The following is a 24867-nucleotide window of genomic DNA, read 5'->3' as shown; positions in this document are numbered from 1 at the left end:
CCCGTAAAACAACATCCCCGTCCTTGCATTTGTCCAGGCATGCCGTGGGGGTTCAGATGACAGTGGAATTCAAGAGGAGTGAAGTGATCAGCAAGACCAAATAAAATCGCAAAGCAGGAGCAAGCCCATTAATGAGCCACTGTTCAGTTCTGCCTCTAGCACAGCCGTCTCTATGTACGGCTGCGAAACGCTGGCAGCAAGGTCATGCAAAAATGTGCCGAGCTGTTCAAAGTCTTTCAGGGAAGATGAGTTCAAAGCTGAAGAACGGCAGAGCTGATCGGTAAGAAGGCTTTCTGTCTGTGCTGCTGGCTGCACGTCTCTCGAGTTGACTGAACAGCTGAACTTAATCATTTACGTGGCTCTTCTGATGAAATGTCTCCCTGACACTGAATGCTTATGGCTGCTCGTCAAAGGGCGATAGGTGTGATACGAGTTATTTTTGGTGGTTTTTGTTGAGAGGGCCGGGCTTTGTTTCTGTGTACCTGGGGGAACGGGAGAAGAATCAGCTTTCTGGGAACCTGAGTACAATGATGGGAACACAACCAGTGATCTTCCAACAACATGGTCATGAAAATGGGAATCTCATTTTGGTTTGGTTTGGTGTGTGTGCTTTTTTGTTGTGTTGTGTTTTTTAAAAGCAGAAACAAATACTTCATTTAAGCATGCAGAAAAATGTCCATAGGTAGCAACATGAGCGGGTACCTATGGCTAATACATCACCCTCAGAACTACAGAATGAAATTATTCATATTAATATTTAGATTAATAGCAATTCTTTGTTTAAAAATGGCTTCTTAGGCTGCTTTTTGGTGGTTATTCATCAATTCTGAAAATGATAAATATTTTTAATATAGCAAAATATTGCTAGATGGAGTAGGGCTTTCTGTTTGTTTTTTATTGGGTTGGTGGAGGAAGTTATATTTAAAATCTTGTAAGTGTTCCTCTCTGGAATTGCTTTTAGGTTCTTTCAAACCTAGATTTTTAATTATTTTTTATAGGTGAGCTTATTCAGGATTGCAGGAGGCAAATATCTCTCAATTCAGTACTTAGCAAGAGTCTTTGTGTTTCAGTGGTTGCTACCTTTCTTTTTTAGGAGCCAATGCTGTGAAATTTTTTTTTTTCTAAATTGTTTTACATTGGTTTGGGTAAACAGACAAATTGGAAGGCCATGTAAACAGAAATTCACTGATAAGCAGCATTTCTACCATGCTAGAGAGGGAATAAAGTGTTACCTTGTAACTAAATTTGTTTTACAAACTTTTTGTGCCTGTGTCTTGTATCCAAACTAAAAACCCACTACATAACCAGGATCTCAAGCTGGTAATGAAGCCAGGGGTGCTTTTATTGACTGGGAGTGACAGTGATTTACTTCTTTTGGTGACTGGATAAAGGGTGGTGATAATGTCTACAATAATTTGTAAAGATTCATCCATACCTTACATAAAATGCTTTCTAGTAGCTGTTCCTAAATCAAGGACACAAAGGAGCTGGAGTAACAGCCTGATTACAAAAGGTGTTAGTGGTGTCACTTGGGATAAGCGTACTCAAGTAGCGACTTTACTTAGGTCAGAGTTTGTGTATTTCATCAGTGTGAATGGTCAGGTTTAGGCTTCAGAGCAGCAGATAGCAGTACCTTTCAAAGGGGTTAGCATTTCTGCTGGCTGGGGGAAGATTTGATTTTAAGCTGATTAGGTGCCTGCTGGAATAAATACATGTTACTGAGGACTCTACGAAGAGATGGGAAGTTTCAGGATTTGCACGTGACACAGTTGTGAGGCATGCTAATATTTTCTTGCTTGTATTTTGGGGGATCATTCTGAAAATTGCTGAAAACTGGCTTTCTAGCTGTGCTTCGGTGTCTCCTTCCGGGTTCCATGCCCGTCTCTGCCCGTGACACTTATTGTATCAGTCGGTTAGCAAAGTGAACTTGGGGGGGGGTTGATAACTCTTCACTGATGTGAGCACTCATTCTGGCTCATTTCAGTCCCTTAACATACAGAGCCTTTGAGTTCTGTACATGTGAAGTCTACACTCAAGCTGTATTACAAAACATATTGATGAAAAGATGTAATATTAAAGATTTGAAGTAACAATGTGGTAGGTCCACCTGCTGCAGCATGGCAGGCTTTACCCTCTGTTGTGTTGCAGGACAGCTGCTCAAGTAAGGTGCACCTTTGCTGAGTTCTGAGAGGTTCCCAAACTGGTTTGCTCAGATGCTATCAGCACCAGGTCTCAGCCAGCGTTGTGCTTTGTTTGATAACCAGAAAAAGGCAGGCCCCCGTTTGTCTCCCCTCCTCTTGCTGTAGGACTTAACCTCTCCCCAAGCAACCTTTTTGTCTTTGCTTATTGCATTTTTTTTCTATGCACTTCTACAAAGACCACAGCCTGGGTCACCGTGCTGTCCTACAAACTAAGATACCCACTTTCTTGCATGAGCCTGTTTTCTCTTTTGGTTCGTTTTGCTGTGGCCCCACTTAAGCACTCTAGTCTTGGGAACTCGGCTTCTGTGCAGTGCTTATTTCAGGACAAAGGCAGACTGTGCTCCTGGATGTTTCCCTGGGGCAGCAGAGCGCTGTCGGTATGCTTGGGGGTGGTGGGAGCTGGTCATGGTACAGCCACGCAGCAGTAGGGTGACAATTTCACTGGGTAGGTCAAGCACTAACCAGAACTTCAAGTAGCTGGAGAACCCTTCATGGAGTCCATTGTCCCCAGAAGAGAACAAATACCGAACCATAAGCTCCAAAAAGTTCTAATTTGAAAGCCTGCTTCACAGCCAACCCAGAATACCAGGAGAGCTTGAGAAGGCCCAGGTATAAACACTGTCTAGTGCTTCCGGTTGCTCTTTGCTGTTCTCGTAACTAAACGTAGAGTGACTAATTCTTGTTGAAACCTACTGTTACAAGCTGGATTTTTATGCCTGCTTTGTACATTGGTCTAGTCAGCATCTCTCAAAGCATTCTGCAATGAAAGATTATGAGAACTTGGATTTTAAAAACAAGGAAGAGGCTTTCTCAGCTGAGATTAACTCCATTTGCCACAACTGAAGTACATAATTTTTGGAAACGTGCTTGTGGCTTAAGTAGATACACTTGATTTTCATGTTTATTTAGTCTGTTTTTCTTACATGCCCAATACAATTTCATGACTGTTACTTCCCTGTTTGGAACTGAATTCTGTTACTTCATGGTGAAGCGTGATTGCTCTATGGACAGCCCTTCTACTTGAAATGTGTACCAGGCGACAGCTGAAGGCTTCAGTTGCACGTTACATTTTTATTTGGGAGTACCACCACCTGCACTTCCAGTCCTGTCTGCTTGCATTTCCCCACGTCCTAAAGTTTACGTAGCTGCACTGTAAATCAGATTACTAAAATCACCCGGGTTAAAAATACGACTCTTCTCGTTTCCCCTCCTGCTTTGTAGACGTGTGAGCGTGTGTGGGAGGGTAGTTACTGCTGAAAAAAAATAACATGTAGTTACACCCTGTGAGCTAGTCTGGTCTTTTTGAGTGAAATGTCATTTGTAAACACTTGATAGGCTGTATTATTCTCTTGCTTAAGCTAGTGCAGCTTCATTACTGCTCTGCGGTTCTACTGAGGATAATTAATTCTCATCTAGACTAGGACTTGGAAAAGATTCATTGACGAGCTGCCACTGTGAAAGAGATTGTTTTTCTTGCACATTTCCAGGATCCTTGCTTAACATGAGAAGACGAGCGAAAATTCTGATGGACATGACAGAGCTGCCTCTATCTAGCAGCATGCATAACAATTAAAATCTATTTTTCTCCCTTTTGGGTAATCAGACGTGACTGTGAAAGAGAGCACAACATCATTGAACGTGGGGTACTCCTCCATCAAATGGTGGTGGTGTAAATTATCCTTTACTAGAAGCTTGAACTTGCACTGCTGTTTTGTGTGTTTGTAAACTTGGACTACAAGGAGGTGTTTTCTCCCTGCTCCCATTGCTGCCCTAATTGCTTTCACAATTTACCCTTTTTATTACCATTTTTGGTGGTCTGCTAGTCAGTTAGACTCCTCATAAACTAATACGTGGCTGTTCTTCAGGGCTTTTTTGGGTTGTTTGTTTTGAAGTTCCCTGCTAGATCTGACATTTAAGCTTGTTGGAAGACATGAATTGTCTCTGGAGAACGTGCAGGTTGCAATGGAAAACTGGAGTTAAATGTCCAATTATAGAGCTTTAGTGGGGTAGTGCGCCACCACGAACGCTAATGGGTTGTCTTTAAGTGCACAAAAAGCAAACTGGGGCTGTTGAGTGGGTTTGGTTTGTTGTGAAGATTAGGACTCATTTTTCTCCCCAAGATGTATATGAATTGCTGCAACTGAGTAGGATAATTAAATTAAAATGTGGAACTGCCTATGTTTTTTGTTCATGTTAACAGATACTTCTGTGGCATTCTTTTAATACCATCAAATTTGGAAAGAGATAATGGTGACTTGTGACAGACCTGAAAAACAGAGGAGGGTGTCCTCTTCTTAAAGTTTGGGAATGGAGACAGATTGTATGACTCGCGTTAGAGCACACATGATGTCTGTGGCAATGCTTGAGTCCTTCCTCATGCTATTTAAAGGACTTTATTACTGATCCTGTTTTCACAGTAGTATTTTTGTAAGACCTAGGTCATGTTGCACTTTCTTAGTACCTTATAACAACTCTTATTGTCTAGACCTGTTTGTTTATGGGCTTACAAACCTAGAATAATACCACAGTTTGGATATATTTGGCACAGGGCTTTTGTTCAGACATTTGATAGTAATTGACCTTCCTTCTGTGGAGAAATGGGGCTCGCTGCACAGCTGCACATACGCCTGTGCCAGTTCATTGCTGAGAACAACTGGTGGGAAGCATTGTTGGTCCAGAATAGCAGTGTGATACGGCAGGCAGCGAGCAAAATGTGCTTTAGAAACGGTTGTTCTGGGTGTTCTTTAAGCTAACTGGAGAATATCGTTACACTGAAGTGTAGCTAACAGATCAGTCAGAGACGAGCCAGCGTTGTTTTGGTGCTGCCTGTGAGCTGCTGTGGGCTCATGCGCTTCCAGGCAGTAGCAAATGTGTTCTCCAAGTGCCGGAGCATCTGGCTCTCGTTGAGGCATGGACACCTGAGGGGGACACTAAGGCAGGCTGCAGCTCTGTGTAGCTGATGGACATGTTGGGAACATGGGGTGTACGCTGCCTTTTGTGAGCCTGCCAGGAAACAACATCTCAGCAGGGAGGGGAAGAGGGCTTTGCTTATTTCTAGAGACTTGCTGCCTTCGCCATGCATGGTAGTGTGCAGTGTCGTAGTAAGCTAAAGCAAAGCTGAGCTTCTCTCTGTGCTACCAATTCAAAAGGCCTTCCTCAGTTGTACAACAAAATGTGTCTGATGTGGTTTTGTTCTTAACAAACGTTGACTGCTTGTTTTGTTTCTTGGTCTTTAAACGCTTACAGGAGCAAATTACTTCCTATAACTGAAGTTAAACTGATTGATTTGTAATTCTTCACTGCTTTTTAACCTTTTATTCAGGCCAGTTTTCTTTACACTGCATTGTTATTAATTTTGTTAATTTCCTTGCTTGCCTTTACTGAAGAAGAAGCATTTACGGTCATTACCATTTCAGGATTGTGGCAGGTTTTGGATGTGGATGGCAGTGCTTTCCTCTGTTCTTGTGTTTTGCTATGTCCTACTGAGCATCTTGCCTCCATGTGCTTGTGGTGGCTTTTCTGCTCTACCTCAGTAATCTGACCTAGTTTCTGTTTCTTCAATGGTTCCAGCACATATTTTAAGGTCAGTGAAGGCCTAGGCCAGCTTTACTCCTTTATTACAACATCTTTTGCTCCCTTACAAGGATTACTTGGATGTAATAGCTCTCCCATTCAGTTACCTGATTTCCATAACTCCATCCCTTGCTGTGGATTTTTGCATAACTCCTTTTTGCCTTGTACTTGCCTTTTGAGCTTGTTTACTCTCTGCTTTCTTGAAGTCCTCTGTTGGATTTTTTTTCAGTGATTCTCACTCCTTTCTCTCTTCAGGATTGTCAGGCTTTTTTTTTCCCCTCCTTTCTTTCACTGAAGTTGTATTCATCTTTGTATGTTTACCAGTTCCTTCCATTTAGTTAGGGGGCTCTTCCAGATCAAAGTCTTTATATCGTTCTTAATATGACAAACTTATTGGTAACGAATGTAGTAAAATTGAGACAGTCTTAATAGTTAATGTTGTCCTTTGTATGAGTAACTAGCAGATTATTTTAACACATGATTATAAGGGAAGGGGTGGAGAACAGGCACAAACTAAGATAAATCTTAGTTTGGTTTATTGATCGTGTCTGAAAATGGCTTGCGTGACTTAGACTTCAAAATAGATTGTTTCCACAGTCTTAAGTGTGCTTGTGGGATTTAGCATTCATTAGAAGCTAACGTGTTTTGACTGCAGGTTTCCAGCTGCCTGTGTTTTGAGTGTGCGCGTGTACGCTGCTGGGGAGGGATAGCGGGCGAATGCACGTATATACATGTAATGTTACATATAAAATCGCACAGTGCAAATAAAACTATCTAGTATTAGTCTTAAATTCCTTTTTGTGCCTCTTAATGTGAGGATCATTGTCTGTGTAGTCTGTTCCTTGGTAACAGTTTGTCTCCACTTGAAGATGCTTCCTTCTCGTCTCTGAGGAGATGCTGTTCTGTTTTGTTTTGTTTCTGAATAATGGCTTTTAGTTAATATTTAGATGATTGCTATTAATGAAGCTGAATGACTTGATTAACATCCTTTTTTTTTTTTTTTTTTTTTTTTTTATCTGTCGTGGAAGGGCCTAAAATACATGGCTTCCTGTCTGGGTATTTTTATTTGATTGTGAGACAGAATAAATTTATTTTAAAACCATCTTCATTTCAGGGCAGCAAATGCTGCAAATTAAGGGACAGTACTGAAACATCTGCTAGAGTAAATATATTTTTTTGAATGAGCAGTGACTTCTGCTGAGTGGTGTAAAAAGTGTCTGCTAAAAAGGTCTTTTGCCTAATAACTTTTAATGAATCTTGAATTCTGAAAAGGTTGGTAAAGTGTTAATATCCTACCCAGCACTAAAAAACAAAACAACAAAAAAGAGCTAATACCCTGAGATACAATTAATGCCATCTGATTTGCATTTATGGAAAATCATCAGATGAACATGGTGTTTTATCATTACATTTGATAAAGGAGCAGGGTTTTTTTTTGTGGAAATATATACATTTCTGCTTAATAGTCCCCCACTATGGGAAAAAATATTAAAAACAACCAACATTAGAACAACACTAGAAACTGCACAATTTTAATTTTAATGGATGAAAAGCTCTCCAAGTGATTCAGCATTAAAACAAATTACTCATGCTGTAGAGACAATATTGTTAACAGATTTTTCAGACTAGTTTCAGTATGGAGTGGGAATAATCCAAGTACATTGAATTCATTTTCTAGGAGATGATGGAGTGGTGAACAACCCGAGGTCTCTTTCATGCTTTGTATGATTTTAGAGGAAAGGATCCCTTTTACAAGGGAAATGAGTGGAAGTGTAGCGATTACAAAATAAGGAAAAAGGTGTTTTCTACTTATTTCCAGGACAAATGTCTTGTAGGGACACTTAATCCAATATTGAGAAACAGGGCAAGAATATCTGCATTGGTTCTGTGGGACAAAGCTGCTGATTTTGTTAACTGAACTTGCACTCCCTCACGATTGCTTGTTTTTCTTTGGAATATTTCCTGTGTTTGGGATAAGTTTGTGAGATCTGGGAATACTTTGCCTTTTTTATGCTGAACAGCCTGCACTCAAACTTTGTGAGACTCAACTTGAAAAAATGCTGTTCTATGGGATGGGCGCTTGAGAGTTTTCTAAGCAACCAAAAAGGCCTTTGGAATAAGATTCTTCCTAGTATCTTTAATAATGTTCCTTGTTAGGCCTCTTTTGTTTAAATGCTTTGGGTTGTTTGTCATCTTCATTGGAGTTTGAGACACTGTAAGATGCTTTCCAATGTTAAAGGAGATAAATACTGTGCATATGATTCTCCTGTGCTTATAAGTATTGACTGGGGGGATTGCAGAAAGTGTCATGTTCGTTCATATTCATATAAAAAGATTAAATATTTAATGGGTTATTATAACTACATTCAATTCATAATTAATTTATGAAAGAGGAAGTTGGAGTTGAGCATTTCGTCTTAGATCCTTTCAATATTTTAAACCTGTGTTCTATGTCTATTACATTTTAAACCACTAAAGATGTGGATAAGCTGGAATCTGGTTGAAAACTAGATTTATGAAAGAAAACTTAAGCTGTAGTCATATCTATCTATAAATAAATAAAGGGGATCTAAAATAATGAGCTTTATTTTGTGTGCCTAATATCATAAAAAATGTCTAGGATGTTTTCCCGGACATGTCCTGTTTTCAGCAAAAGATCTTGTGACGTTTTTCAAGTATTGCACTCTGACTCTGTTCCTCTTTTTTCTTCTTCCTTTATTTATTTCGGTTTCAGATCTTGAGTCAGATGACTGTGCATCCATCTACATCTTCAATGTCGACCAACCATCATCCTCTGTAAATCAGCCAATTTGTATTCCTCGTCATGGACTGCAGTCTCACTCCTCTCCTCTGTCACCACCTACAAGACTTCAGAGTCACAAGAACTATGAAGGAACTTGTGAGGCACCAGAATCCAAATATAGTCCACTAGGTGGACCCAAACCCTTCGAGTGCCCTAGTATTCAAATTACATCAATTTCACCTAACTGTCATCAGGGGATTGAAGCCAATGAAGATGAATTGCACACAAATGGCACAGAAAATGAGTATATGGAAAGGCCTTCAAGGGACCATCTCTATCTTCCTCTTGAGCCATCATACAGGGAATCATCCCTTAGCCCAAGCCCTGCCAGCAGCATTTCCTCCAGAAGTTGGTTTTCAGACGCTTCCTCTTGTGAATCCATTTCCCATGTTTATGACGATGTAGACTCGGAGTTAAATGAAGCAGCTGCTCGATTTACCCTTGGCTCTCCTTTGGCATCTCCTGGTGGTTCTCCAAGAGGTCCCAGTGATGAATCTTGGCAACAGCCATATGGATTTGGGCATGCCTTGTCACCTCGACAGTCTCCCTGTCATTCTCCTAGAACTAGCATTACAGATGAAAATTGGCTAAGCCCTAGACCAACATCAAGGCCCTCATCAAGACCTACATCCCCCTGTGGGAAACGTCGACACTCCAGTGCTGAGATTTGCTATGCTGGTTCTCTCTCTCCTCACCATTCTCCAACTCCATCGCCTGGTCATTCTCCCAGAGGAAGCATAACAGAAGACACGTGGCTGAACACTTCCATCCATAATGTACAAGGTCTTAACTCTGGCCTTTCACCATTTCAGTGTTGTACAGAGACTGATATTCCTCTTAAAACAAGAAAGACCTCAGAGGATCAGACTGCCACTTTATCTGGAAAAATCGATATCTGTCCTGAAGAACAGGGTAATTTATCATCATCCCTGGAAACTGCAGTAGATGACTGCTCTGGATCTCAACACACCTTGAAAAAAGACTTGCCTGGAGACCAATTTCTTTCTGTTCCTTCGCACTTTACTTGGAACAAACCAAAGCCTGGTCATACTCCTATATTTCGGTAAGTGGTAAGAAAATCTCTAAGTCCTTCAGAAGGCTTCTCTCCCGTGCATCTTGTATACACGTACTGATGTGCTAATATTTCTGTGATGCGTTAAGACTTAAAGAAAACTTCTTGTGGATGGGTAAACAATATAATTGGAAAAAAAGCAAGTTGAGACTCCAAATACCCATCTGCTTCTCCTTTTAAAAGTACAGTAGATGTGCTGTAACATAGGAACTGACTGGAGGGTGAAGCTACCCTTTGCTTGACCGGTTCTGTGTAGACATTTTCTAAGAAAGTTATGTTAATATCTGTAAAGAAATTATTTGTATAAAAGCACACTGTGGGTGTGAATGTTGGTGATCCCATACTAGTGTGCCTTGATTTTAAAATAACTAATTAAAGTAGCGTCATTCTACAGAAGCAGGGCTTAAGATTTGCTCTTCAAGGGCGTTGTGGATGAAGGAATTTGTGTGGTGGACGAAGCAATTTCTCTTAGTTGGGGGAGCAAAATCAAGAGCTGATGACTTGACTGGATACAGAATGTCAGGATTTATTTAAACACTAATATTTCTCAAAAATATAAAACAGGTACACATGCAGAAAGCAGTAAAGACTACACCTATTCACAAGTAAACTGAATAAAATGATACATTAGCTGCCCAAATTTTAGCCTGACTATTGTATTAGTGGGAATGGTTGCATTAGCAGCTATATCCTGTATGAAAAGTCAAACTACTTAGCATCTGTAGTTCGTTCCAGAGGTACTGTGAGACCAGGCATCTTCAGTATACTCCAATATTTAATTCTATTGTATAGTATTTTGATTTTGCTACTTAGTAAGTAGGGAAGCTAAGTTCACTCTTACCCTTTAGGAATAAAAACTAAATGTAGGGAGATCCACTGTTGAAGTAGTTTATAGCAGTGACCAAAAGCAAGCACCTCAGTTGTCATAAAGTTGGATACTAATTGCAATTTATATATTCATCACATATTATATATGCACTATATATAGCATTATATCATAATATAAATATAAAATACATAATTACTTGGCAGATTAGCACTCTTTCAAGTGTAGATTAAATTGGTCACTTTTCAGTATATTCAGCAATGAAGTTATTTGGTCATTTTATTTATTACATTCTTACTCTTGTTTAAGACACCTTTTTTTGCTTGCTCTTGGTTCCCTTAGGAAGAAGGATAAGAATTGACTGAGTATTTATTGTTTCCATCCCCTCCACTTAGAAAATCCCTTTCTTATTGGGATCTTATGATAGAGATAGCAGATCTGACCTTGCTATTTGATTGTTGCCCCATTGTTTCATGAAGATGCTGGGTTTTATTCTTTTTTTCATGTCTACTGTTAGAGCTTGAATTTCATCCACTGAAAATACTTTTTTCCCCAATAAATCTTTCAAAGACCTATTTCTAGGTTCTCATATAGTTTCAGATGTTTTTTATGAATTTGATTTCTTTCTTTCATTCCTTCTCAAATTCTATATTACCTGTTTGAAGAGCAACATAGGTGCTTCAGGATAGCCTATGTCAGTATAGGCTGGGTAGTAGTCCAGGAGAATACCAGAGAAAGTGTTTCTTCCTATAGCCTATTCATATGCAAATATCTAAATGTGATCCACTTGCTCATGGTGAGGCACCAATCTGAAAAGGGTGAGTATGCTCATGTGAGTTATCTTAAGTGCGTACGTCCTTAAGTCATTGAAACTTTGTGGAATTCCCATTTAGTAGGTATTTAGTAAATATTTATGAAATCATGTAATATCGGGAAGCTCATCAAGACTGATCCCTTCTAAAGTTCTCTTGTGTAGATTCCAGCCAGCTGCCTCAAGTACAAAGCTGCTGTTTTAGAAAGACAAGTAGCAAGTAGTGTTTTGAAGTGATACATAAATTGTTTCACAGAAACTGATGTTCCCCATTACAATGCCTAGTTAAACATCCTAGATTTCCAGAATCCTGGGGGAGGGAGGCGAACTGTTTTATAAGGCTTTTTTTTTTTTCTTTTTTCCAGATTGATCCAGGAGAATGAAATCATATGGGCAACCCAGAAACTAGTAATGAGAAAAAATTATAATGCAATTTAATACTCAGGATGGAGATTTTTCACTAAAAGTACAATTCATAAGAGCTGAGCAACATTTAGTGTTAACATCCATAGATAGGGTTCTCTGTAGTTAATTAGTTCTGATTAAGAACTACTGTATAAACTGATGGTTTCCTTCAGAATGCCGTGCCACAAGGGCATGGGATACCAGGCAGTATCTTGGTTGCAGTGGTGGTGAACAAGTGGGCTGTGACACGTGCATGTACAGTTCAGGAGTCTCTTTAGTGGTGGATGTTTAATGGCAACTTGAGAGTATTTTACCTGCAATTACCTGGCAGTTTCCACTGAAAGTTAAGATTGTTGACTATGTTAACCTTCTTTTTCAGGAAAAAAAGTAATGTAAATATAGTGGCAAGTGGTAGAACACTTGCAATAGTTAGTTTTCTTGTCTGAGTCTTTCTCTTGGAAGTCTGTGGTGCAGAGAGGAACAGAATTGTTCTATTTTTAGCATAACAATTGGGATCTCAGTCTTTAATTTTAAGAAGAATAAACCTTTTAATGTGAGTAGACTATAGACAAACTTACTCTGGTACGTAGTTATCCATCTGTTTTTTGTTACATAGAAATAACACCAGTTATGCTGTGTTAGCAAAACTTTAAAGTGAAAATATTTGCAAGTCGCTGACTTTGAAGATAAGTACCCACTTAGTGAGACAAGCAAGGGAACTTTGAACCTCTTAGATTTTTAATAAGCTAGGCTATCACTGTAATGTTTACACACCATTAATGAATCCAGAGAAATTCAGACTGTTTAATACGCGACCTCTGTGCTGTACATATGATTCAGCTCTCTCCTTTGTTCTGAAAGATAGAATATAGATTTTACTCGGCAGTATACTGTATCAGTAAAGCATTTTTAACTGTAGGTCTGCTAGTAGTAGAACAGTGATATTTTGAATGTAAATAGTATTAAAAAATTCTATTGATAATCTACGGTGGCAACTGGAATGGCCCCCAAATTCTTAACTCCAAAAGATGTTACTTTGTTCTATGTAGTGAAGAGCAATCACAGCTGTGTTTTCACTCTATAAGAACTCTCAAAGAAGGACTGTAATATTGCAGAATAGTAAGATTTGAGATTCAGAAGGGTTTGCTGTGTCATGGCATTGACTTGTAACCAACGCTGTTGGTTATTCTTTGCAAAAGCTCAGGATGTGAAAAAGTTGTGGAATATCCATTGGTCAGCGAGCTCTTTCTCACAGTCACAGATTCTGATGTTTCAGGAGAGCTGCAAGTGGAAAGTGCTACTTCTGCTGTAACTAAGAAATAATAATTAAAAAGTCACTCTAGTAGCAGATCCCTGAAAGTTAACCAATGAAAGAAAGAAGCAGAAAAAGAATTGTCACAAACTTTTTGAGATCCTAGTGGGTATCTTTGAAAGGTTATTACTAGAATTTGTGACTACTGAGAGGCAGGAACATGTTCATACTGAGTAGCTAAAATGAGCTCTCATTCCACCTCTATTCAAAAACTTTTAAAGCAAGGAGTCCAACAGAGCATTAGACTAAAACCGAGCTAGTCAAACGTGCTTCAGCTGAGGTACCAGGGTTAGCAATTGCTCTCTATAAGGAGCCCCAGATGTCTGTCCAGTGAATTGCCTAGGAGGAATGCTCCAAATGGAAGATAACCATTTTCAGTTTTTAACAGGATTATTTTTACAGAGCTGATGTTGGCCCCAAAACTCTGCATGTGGGATAGAAGGAAGAATAAAGCGTAAGTTGAATGCAAGCAAGCAATCTTGTTTCTAGGCTTTGTTTCTTCCTGTGCAAGGGAGATACAGCCCATGGAGGGGGCCCTGGCTTCTACAGGTCCGAACACTGAAATCCAGAGGAATCCATGAGATTGTCCTTCTGATGAGCATTAGATGATGTCTGTTCATCAATGTGAGCAACTAGAAGCGGTGTTGTGTTGGAGGTCATAGTTGCAGGTGAAGAAGGTATCCACTGAATTAACAGTGTGAACACTGAAGTGATTGTTTTAAAAGTGATGGCTTCTGCTGAGAATGCTACTGAAGGGTTCTTTCTCTACTTCTAAGTTTCCTTTAACAGCAGGTGTTCTCTAAAGCCTTTAATCTTGATGTGATAGAAGTTTGAGCTTTTGGAGACTTGCATTAATCAGATTATGAAATTCTCTTGGTATTACTGGAAGAACATTTGTAGCTTTACAGATGGGTGCTGTCTCAACAACATGCTAAGATTTGATTTCATGAAACATTTAGGATGACTGTCAGTCATTGTTTGCTGGTATGTTTAGGTTGGATGTTAGGAAGAACTTCTTTACCGAAAGGGTTGTTAGACACTGGAACGGGCTGCCCAGGGAAGTGGTGGAGTCACCATCCCTGGAGGTCTTTAAAAGACGTTTAGATGTAGAGCTTAGGGATATGGTTTAGTGGGGACTGTTAGTGTTAGGTCAGAGGTTGGACTTGATGATCTTGAGGTCTCTTCCAACCTAGAAAATTCTGTGATTCTGTGATTTGGTGCTTTACTAGTAGGTTACTGTACTGTTAATAACGGGTTTACTCAGGCAAAGAAAAGCAAAAATTACAGAACCATGTGTAAAAAACACTTCAGTTGCAAACTATTGTAACAGTAATTTTGTGATGAACTTCTGTAACAAAGTATGTGGAAGTGTCTACTAATAAATTCCTCCTCCCTCAAGTTTGACAAGTGAGGGGTTTGAAAAACAAAAGTTCTTATTTCTTTTAATGTTTTTGTCTAAAATAACTTGTAAAAAAAAACATTCAGCACCTGATCTAGATCCTGTGTTCTGAATGAAAAGGTAGAGATGGTTTTGTCAATAATAGAAATGCCATCATGCTGTGCGCAAACTGGGGGAGACAAATCTTTTTGTAACAGTACCAAATCTTTGCACATTCCTCAAAAAGCTGTTTTTTTTTTTTTTTTTTTTTTTAATGTTATAGGTGTCTTAGTTAAGTTTTAAATCATCAGAAATCACTAGAGTTCAGTATCAATTTTATTTACTCTAATTACGCCAGCTAGCAGCTTCAGAATTCGTTTCCCTTATACAGTGTCTGGTACAGAGCTTGTGTTGCTTCACACCCCAGTACTGACATGATTCTTCTGTTTTGATGTTGATTTCTACCGAGGGGGGGGAAAAAGTAAATAATAATAATAAAAAAAAGTTTATAGACTGTATTCTGATATTTTATGTATTTATTTAGTGTCCGAGCTTGAAGGTCCATGTGATGTTCAGAAGGTGACAGGCAAGGAAAGTTCTTGTTCAGCCTCTCTCCCATTATTTCAGTTTGAACAAACCATTTAGATAGTGGAGGCTCTGGTAAACTAACAGAAGTAAAAAGCTTACCTTTCAAAATGAAATAAAGTCAGATCACCGATTCACTGTAATGTGTTGCTCTACAGCATTTGACTCAAAACAAGTGAAAGAGTGGTGTGGAAGCAGAAATGGATTTAAATGATAATGTCACAGGGCAGAAGGGTGCATGACACTGTACCCGAAAATTTTTAGGATTCCATTGCTGCTGAGAAGTTGAGGGTGATGGAGACAGCAAGAAAAATATTCAAAGATAAACACTTAACACTTTGGGTATCCAACATCACAGTCTGTTCCTTAAAGGGAAGCAGCTACAACTCTAGTCTGTTTCATCTAGAAAACAGCAGTTTGAAGCAGCAAGGCCTACAAGTCTAATGCTATGCAATTTATTTGGAAAACTGTTTTGGAAGCTTCTCTCTCCCTCCCTCCCTCGTGCTTGCTCGCTTGCTCTCTCGTTTAGGCATCTGCACATACATGTGTGCTTGCTCACTCCCTCATGCTGATATTTTTTTATTTGTTTTCACAGAATGACAAAATCTTGAGACCTCGTTATTTTCCTGTCTCCATGTTTGTTCTAGTATTCCAAATATTGTTTCAGCAGATAATGGGACTCTGATATGGCTTGTTCTACATTTTTATTAGTTAATTGCAGGATTAAACCTCTCGGAGGTACAGAGAGCCATCATTAGCAACAAATACTTTTTCCAGAGTGAGTTTAATATGTAACTTTGAGTAATATCTCCCAGTAATTGGTATGTAGTCTGTGGTGTGCATGTTACACCAAGCTCTCTGCAGGACCGAATCTGTTCACTATGCATACCAGCTATTTTAACATCAAATATTTGGTTATAGGGAAGAAAAAACATGCAGAAATAATAAAGAACAAATTCTGGCATGCTAAATTTCTTTTAAAACTATTTCTAGTATCTTCTAATCCTGATGTTTTCTTTCCGTTTTCAGACTGAAGACTTGAGTCTTCTTCAGTAACTATAAAAGTGAATGGCAAGGTCTAGTTGATAGCCAATAGTAGCATTTAGGCAGTACACCTTGGTCTGTGGTAAGTAGCTGGCAGGACTGGGCTTATGCTGCATTTCTCTTGTTTTCCTGTTTCCTCTTTTATCGTTGACTTCACTTCTCCTAGCCAGTAAATACTATTGCTGTGGAAGAACTAGTCCTAAGACCTGCTTACTGGGGGAAGAAGAATCTTGGCTGCACACTGAATGCTTGTGGACATGATTTATTGCTCTCATTTCTTACTTTCAGTAAGAAGAAAGGGAAAAACTCTGGTTCGCATTCACTCCCCAAAAGGTACTTCAGGAGATGAGTTTATCACAGGGTTAGCTCTCTCCTGAAGTGCACAGTTGGAGGTACTCCACAAATCAGCAGGCCAGCAGGTTTATAGGTGGCCCTCCTGTAGGAGGATGTCAGCAAGTGGGGCCTTTTCTTCTCCTCCTTTTCTGTGCTTAGTGACAATGATGTTTGTAGTAAAAGACAGATATATGGTGCTGCAGCCTGAGCCCAAGTCCATCCAGATACTTAATAAAGACAGCCTTTTTTTTTTTTTTTTTTTTCCCCTTCAGTTCAAACATTACCTTCTTTCCCAACTGTGGATATGTTTTCATAGGCTGCAGCTCTCCAGAAGGTACAGCTTATCTTCTGTGGATCTGTAGCTGTTCGTGTTTGTGAAAGTATGCATGGTTTTGGACTGGCAGTGGGGTTTTACCTGACTTCCTGTAGAGGAAAAAGAAATGGAGATGAGCTTTCTCAGGCAACAATACAAACCAATGTTTGTCCATCTCTTTAAAACCTAATTTGCTTGCCCTGTTGGTCAGTGTATGTTAGTAAAAACTACTTCAATAGAAGCTTATTTTTATTGTATATGTTCTTGTGAGGCATGCAGTGCTTTAAACATTCACTTTTAAATATTTAGAAATTAATTTGCTCCACCAGGTAATTACTGACTTGAATCCTACTGTTCTTATTGGAATAATAAGTTTGTGAATCTAAGCAGGTAAAAGGATAGGTATGAAAAAAAACGGTGATACCATGTGGCTTATTTCCATTTTAGTTTTTCATGTTACTTCTATTGCTGCACTTCTTCCTCCTCCCCTGGAGCAATTTTGCTACTGGGTGTAAGGGTAGAATCCATGGATAAGCTAAGCATGCACTTTAGGTGTGTTGGTTGCAGTAAGTCTTTATGCTTAGACAGGACTACTAGTCTTAAAAGTTTGTCATCAGGTAGTGGTCATTTGAATGATAGTTAACAAAGTGCAGCGCTTACCAGTCTTAACAAAGTAATTGTCTACTTTATTTTCTTCAAGTATTTTTAAAAACTTAATGATTTAGGAAATGAATTTAAACTGTTCCCTTTAGCACCATTTGAACTTGCTTGTTGATAAACTTGAGAATAAAAACATAAAAGCATTATGGAATAACGCTGGTAATGCAGGGCCTGCAGTACCTTTCTTTGAATCAGGGATTGGAAGGAAGAAATACAGCACTACGTTAGTACAGTCCAAAAATATCCCCCCAAATAAATGTTTAATTGGAGATTTTAATGCACCAGCAGACCTTGAGAATTTTCAAGAAATAGTGCTAGGCTAATAGCTGTTATTATTTGGTAATCATGTGTTAGGAAAATGACATCATTGTCTGTATTTATGGAGAAGTTCCTGTGATTGTACCCTGGCCAAATGGCATATTTCATTTAACCATAGTGTGCACGTCTTGATTGCAGCACATCTTCGTTGCCACCTCTCGACTGGCCTTTACCAAGTCATTATGGGCAATGCGAACTGAAAATAGATGTCCAGCCTAAAACTCATCACAGAGCTCACTATGAAACAGAAGGAAGCAGAGGAGCAGTAAAAGCATCTACTGGAGGACACCCTGTAGTGAAGGTAGGAAGTCTGGCTTTCTTGAACCAAAGATAACTTTTTCTCTTAGCTACAGTTACTGGTATTTACAATGCTGTGAGTCGTTACCTTCTTTGAAGCTTATATTCCCCTAAATGTACCTTGTGCAATACAAAAATTAGTTCAGATTTGAACTGTTACTCTGTAAGGGCAAGCAAGACTTGTTCCCCTTCCTACCCTGCCTTGTGTCTTGTCACTGTTTCCATTGCTTTAACAGAATCAAGCAAGCTTTATTGTCTTTCAGAACAGCTTTGTTCAGTACTGAAACTGATCTAAATGCAGTAGTAATGCAGGCAACGGTTCTCCTCTGACTAACAGAGGGTGGTGGTACACAAACTGTTTTGATACTCGGTACTGGTCATTAACAGTTGCTTTGGCTGAGTTCCTTTGTTCATGCTAAACATTTAAAGTGCTAAAGACATCTAAAGCATAGTATATAAATACTTGGCAAACACCATCCAATTGCTGTTGAGCTCAGGGACGGATGTAAGGTCCTGGTAAATTAGGTTTGGCTTTCATGTGAAAGTTTTGACATCATAATCCCCTTTGAAGGGAAAGAAGCATAGTTTTGGTGTTGTGGGTATAAATAACTGTGTACACAAGCTGTGATGTGCTCCCCTCTGAGCCGAGGTGTGCACACATCACCTATCCTATGCTGGGCAGGCTTCTGGATTAGTTTACTGGTAGTCACTTCTGTCTCCTTTAGTACCTGTGGTGCCAGCTGGCAACAGAACTGGCCCTCTTACTCACCGGACACAGGGAAGATTGTGCTGGGGAATTATGGGGCTTGTTAAGATTCCTTGATTTGTAAGTTTGCTGCATTCTTGGGTGAAAGCAACATCTCTTTACTTATTCACCTCAGTCTTGCTTAATGATTTTTATCTTAATCCCAAAATATATTAAGGTAAAAATCAAGTGTTCATTTATATGTCAAAAGAAACAATAGCTGTTTAGGATAAATAGAGGGGAAAAAAAGAAAATCAATCTAATTACCTTAAGGTTACCACAGGTCTGTTTCTTCACCCTAACCCAGGATACTTCCTGTTCTTTTACAGCAAAATGGCAGTCATGGTTTCAGTCCTTACGGTTTTACAAGAGCAATTGAGAAATTAAAAATATATTTGTTATATTTGTCCCATTCCAATAGTTTAAGTAACTTGTTGGTATTTAAAACCAGACTCAAAGTGATAATAGAGTTGGCATAATCAGTCCCTATTGTTTCTCCTACTATAGGATAAACATCTGACCACTTTTTCTCCTTACACTTTTTTTATTCCTCACTGGCAAGCAAATTCTGTCATGATTTGTAATTACATCAGTTTTGGAACAGCTCTGAAGTTACACGTGCATAAGTAAAGATGTACCAGCAGAATTTAAATGTATTGGACTGTCTGTTCCTTTCTCCTTGCCTAAGCAATCTCCTCTTTCTAAGCTCTTCATCTAAAAAATGTCATCTCCTAACCTGACACCTAGTCGCATTCTTCAGGCTACTTACCCAACTCTGTTTCTTCTCTGATAGCTTACCTTGATTTTTTTCATTTCTCCTGTTTTCTTCTTAGGATTTTTTTTGTTTGTATCTTTCCCTCCCTCCAAAAGAAGGCTGGATCTCTTCATCACATCTCATCTTCCTTGACTTTCTTTCATCATCCTTCCATTTTTAATTTTAATCCAAGCTCTTCCTCCAGCTTTCATGTTCCCTAGAGTTTCTTAGTGCTCTCCTGGTGACAATACCATGGTGCAACCAGCTCAAACCTTCTCCTGTTGTCAGACCTGCTAGATTTCTTAGCACAGTAGAGGCAACAATCGAATACACAGCAGGAAGTAAGCCTGTGCTGCATACTAGAGAAAAGTGAGGATGCCTAAACCAGGCTGGAATCTGATAGTTGCCAGGGCAAATTTCTTCATGTGGAGCATTGTGTTTAGTTGCTGGAGTACAAGTAGATACAATTTTCACATGCCAAGGTGCTGGCACTGGAATTTAACACATCATTAATGAGGACAGAATCTTGGGAGATTTTAGCTGCCAAAATAAGTCTCTGCTGAGCATTTGGGAACCCCTTTTTTTTCCCTGGGTTTTTGCATCTTGCACTAGTATTTGTTTTAAAGGAACTTACTTTGTTGATGGTTATAGGACTTGACAAATATATGTAGGCTTCCTTTTGCTTGCAAAACTAGATGCTTTTAAATTGTAGTGGTAGATGTAAATTAGAAAAAAACACAGATCTGTAATCTATGTGACTTACTATTTTCAAAGCTCTTTATTCTAATTAGAATTGTGAAATACCTCACTATTACAAGAATGCTGTTTTAAAAATGGGCGTCGTATTTGTTTGTTTCACAGTCGCGCTTAAACACATCCATGGTGCTATGCCTCTCTAAATTAAAATGATTACGAATGCAAGTCAATAATCTATTTGGCAATTTCGTCTCTTCCAGCTGGATTAGAAATTAATTATTGTGCTTGATGGGAGAGGAAGTTGTTATGAAACAAAACAAGGATTTGAATTAACTTTTTATTCGCTTCTGGTAAAAACAGTATGCTAAGTGCCAAGTTTGGTGAAAAGTTAACATTAAATAGCTGTGAGTAGACATAAATTACACAATTTAAATATAAAGATGCAAGCTTTTCCAGCACTTGCAGAAGGTTATTACACAAATGTAGTTCATGATATGCATTGCTATTTGTATCTGACTTAACTTCTTTCTGTTTGGTGCTCTTGGCTTTACAACATTCAGTTCTGTCCATGTGGGTCATTGCAAAAAAAGGTACTCAGTATTTCCTTGTGCCTGTAAGTTAACCAGTTTCAGAGACAAGAAGGAATGTGGGTGCCTCAAGGCCTACGTGCTTTTACTTGCTACAGAGTTTTTGTTGCTTTTGCACAGTATTTTATAGAAAGAACATTTAATTTCCAAACTGTGGAACCTCTGTAGTTCTGCATCTGCAGTTGATGTGTTATTTAGAATAAAGATTTTAAGATAGTACATGGCTTCAAGCCATTAATTAGTGTATGCCATTAATCTATTACTAATACTGTACTGTACCTGTTGCTAGGAGACTAAGCTTCTGATAAATTTGGCATCATCTGCTGTGAGTACATTTAATCAGCTTATTTCCAAATGTGAGGAAATGAAATGAGTTGAGCATCATGTTTTGTTTTGTAAGTCCATTGACTTCAAGGAAGCAAATTCTGTGCTGAAATTCTACTGTTTCCAGTTTTTCAATGGCAAAAGATTCAAAATAGCAGATAACTGTCATTTTAATCTCTGCTTGCTTAGGAGTATGTTCCAGCTAATCCATGTCATCTGGCACTACTTATTTTACCTGTTTAGAAAAATCTGCAAGATAAGGCTGACATTTTTCACAGGGAAAGAATAAATAACTTAGCAGCATGGTAAGCAATGGGAAGGGTGACATTCTGAAATTCTCTTAGCCAAACTGTGGAAATCTTGTGTTGCATAGTCAGGAGACAGAGAAGGCCTCGGAGAACTGTCTACCTAATTCAGTAGGTTAAAGTACTTATTCTACCCATCTAAGAAGCCTTTTAAATAAATAGCTGCTATGTTTCATCTAACTCTTAAATGAATGATCATAATTCCTTGAATTTCTCACCCTTGCCCCAAGTCACATTGTATGTAATAAAATGCTTACATTTACAATTTGCTGGAGTGAGATTTAACTGTTTTCTAAAATGGTTAAGGTTTTTCATGAGACTTCACTTGGATAATGGTTTTTAAGCATTTTAGAGCAGACAGGAACACAATAAGGATCTCTCATGGTAGTTTGTTGCTTTTGTATTTTAGTTTCCTTCTAAAATGACTTTTTTCATTTAAAAAATAATTGTATGTTGTGTTCCTGCAATTCACATCAGCTTCTGCAATTTGCTGAGTTCTCTTAAGTATTTTAAATTTGATGCTATCTTCTAGTAGGAAATTCCACAAGCTGTTGTGCACAACAAATATTTTAACCTTATGTCCTGTTGTTGTTGAGGAAAGTGATCTCCACAATAGTCTTCTTGATAACCTTGCAGTGAGATTTACCAAGGAGCAGTGGAGCTAACAGCTCCTTGTTCTGCACACAAGGAGGATATCTGTCCTGTGGTGAGTTACCGCAGTGGGAATTGGTTCTAGATGTGAACACAGTGATAAGTGGAATTTGATTTGAAGTGATGGTATATCTACAACAGACTGTGTAAAGTTCTATTTGGGGATGTATACCAGAGAAATTTGGGGCAGGGGTAGCTATTAGGAATTTGCCTGTACCATATGTCTTCTTGCCATACTTTAATGGGCTCAAGGGTAGGAGCCGTTCATCTCTGCCATAAGCCAAATTTGCACAGTATTTGAATCTGCTGCAACAGGAGAGGGGAAGCATAATGCAATCTATGGACTGGTCAGCAGTCCTATGGTTGAGGAAGGGTATAGAGAATGGTATACAGAATGGTTTTTCAGTGTCTTATGACCCTTCCCTTCTTCCCGCCTTTCATTTTTTCAATTCTTATGTGTTTTTTTTTTTTTTTTTTTTGTCTTGAGTCCTTCCCTTTATACATACCAGAAGGCAGGTTCTAATCCCAGTTCTAATTGTTGGTGACAACAACCTGCAAAGAAAAGCAGAAGGTAAGTCTCAGCCTGTGTGAGCTGCGTAACCAGCTACTAAGGACAAAACATCAGTTTTTGGATGGGATTGTAAAAATAAATATCTTTTTAAGAGTAGATTGACTATATAGACATCTTCTGCTCTAGAACCCCCAAAATAGGTAGTAAAACCCATCCACATGCATCTAATATATGTTTGAACACTTAATCAATACAATGCTCTAATTAACATGGAAAAAAATAAAATGGCATACTGGATCGGTAATGACACGGTTGTCTGCTTCTTGTGTTGTGGTTAGTAAGATGAGGAAGAGTACTATTGAATTTTTTTTCCAAGTAGAATTAGATGTGTGTTTTTGTTGTTGTAGTAGTGTTTTTTTGTTCCTGTTGTTTTGTTTTGTTTTGTTTTCAAGTTATATGGGTTTTCCTGGAAATGCTCATCTGAAAAGCTGTCCATTGCGTAATTTGGCACTGGGAATTGGAGGTTCAGAAATAGCACAATTTCTTGATAGTGTAGAGCAAACTGAAGCTGGATTGTGTATGGTGATGGCTAGCTAGATGTGGCCAGTAATTCTGCACGGCCTGAAGTTGTAATGTTAGTGGAACATTTTTTTAGCTATGATTTGGTCTTCCGTTGGTAGCATAGAATGGGACAGGACTCTGAGCTGAAACACTCTTCAAAATATGCCTGAAATTAGCATTTGAATAGTCAGTCTTGTCTGCAAGCAGTGAGCATGGAAGTGTGAGATTTCAGAAACAGAAAAATCCAGGTTCTTAAACCTTGAAGGATGTTCTGTATGTTGTATGACCAGATGGTATCATGGCCAGTAATGCACTGCTATTTTTGCTTCGGTTCTCTTCAGAACCTATTTGTCTTTGTGATGACCTTTAAAATGCTGTTAAACCTGGACTTGTGCCACTATGTCTAGTAGTTCATTAACACTTGTTGCTTTCATACGTCACTACTTTCATTTTTCAGAATTGCAGAGATCTATACTATTTTAAGGTTTTAAGTCAGTTTACTCGATGAGCTATTAGCAAAAGAGGAAGGAGGATGCTTCTCTGGTGTGCATGCTTTTCTTTCCTATAACAGATAATCAAATGATTGAAAATAGTACCACGCTTCAGGAAGGGGAAGTAGGTTGTTACAACATATTTAATTTTAAAATTATATGTTAAACATTCTGTAACATTAAAACCTTTGTGGAATGGGAATGAAATTATTTTTAAAAAAAAAAAAAAAACTTCAATCTACTGCTAAGCTTTTAAGTCAGTGGCTTGGGGTATTGTCTAAGAAATCTGAATGCAGTTCTCTTCCATGAATTTCACCACTTTCCTGTGAACAGTCCACAGAAGATCATAGGTCAGCACTCATTGCACCTCTGCGAAGCCACAAGGGGATGGCTGTGGTCAGTCTGACTTTCAATAACTTCCCTGAACTTGTTTTTATATCTATAGCTTGGTTCAAGCTTTTCAAAATGCTACTGACAATAAATTTATGGCAAATTGCACCACTTGTGTTAGTCATTCTCTGGCCTTTGTTTCAATTTATTGATCATCTTCATGCCTTTGGATCTTTTTTATCCCTTGCTTTTATTTCTAGCTGTTACTAGGTGTGCTGCTCAGTTTGCAAGAGTCACCCTTCAGCTTTTAAAACGTCCGTCTTCACGGTTCTGTAGGAAAGTAGCTGCAAACCACTCAAAAGTGAAATTCTTGTGGAGAAATGTCTGAAGAAAAAATTTGGTTCCTCAGAGCCATGCTTCAGTGCCTCTTGAATACTGTTGTCAGAAATAGTTCAAGGTTATGGGTCGCATCTCCATTGTCTCAGAGGACAAAACATCTCAAAGCCTTTTTTTATTATTTTTTTTTTACACTTTTATAATATTACTATGGTGAGGTTTGGCAGTTTTGTTTTGTAAACAACTATTTAAAAGTGGACTAAGCCTTCAGTAGTGAAAGTTCTTTTCTTTTAGGTTTGTTTAGATTCCAGGGTAAATTATACCATATCTTCACTTCTGCAGTCTTCCAAAGTAAAAGTAAAAATACCTAATTCAAGAGAACAGCTTTACTTCCCCTTTATCTTTGCCTTCGCCTTCATCTATCTGGGCCTTTCTTGTCCTCTTTTGTCTTTCTTACTGTGGTGTAACTCTTGGAGGTTTTCCAACAGACACCACTGAAATGCATCCAGCTGCAGGGAGACTACCAAGGAGGAGATAACTAGTTAGTTGTGCGCTTTGTGCCACCGTATTGAAAAGCCTAGGACCTCACTATTGGAAGTAAAGGGGTAGGGAGTGCCTACACTTCTTTACACTGCTGTGGATTTC

At 38.7% G+C, this 24867-nt stretch overlaps 1 protein-coding gene across 3 annotated transcripts in view; it reads left to right on the top strand.

Moving 5' to 3' along the window:
- The window catches only part of NFATC3 (nuclear factor of activated T cells 3), a 65936-nt gene that overhangs the window by 6383 nt on the left and 34686 nt on the right, over window positions 1-24867 (top strand). For all 3 annotated transcript variants that reach the window (XM_035337102.1, XM_035337101.1, XM_035337103.1), the window contains exons 2-3: window positions 8509-9640; window positions 17773-17935. In XM_035337102.1, the coding sequence (XP_035192993.1) occupies window positions 8509-9640; window positions 17773-17935 (1295 nt within the window). The remainder of the gene's footprint in view (window positions 1-8508; window positions 9641-17772; window positions 17936-24867) is intronic.

The sequence above is a fragment of the Oxyura jamaicensis genome, chromosome 11 (assembly GCF_011077185.1).
Source record: "Oxyura jamaicensis isolate SHBP4307 breed ruddy duck chromosome 11, BPBGC_Ojam_1.0, whole genome shotgun sequence".
Taxonomy (NCBI): Eukaryota; Metazoa; Chordata; class Aves; order Anseriformes; family Anatidae; genus Oxyura; species Oxyura jamaicensis.
The sequence above is the reverse complement of the archived record's forward strand: the minus strand, read 5'-3'. Positions and strand labels throughout refer to the sequence as shown.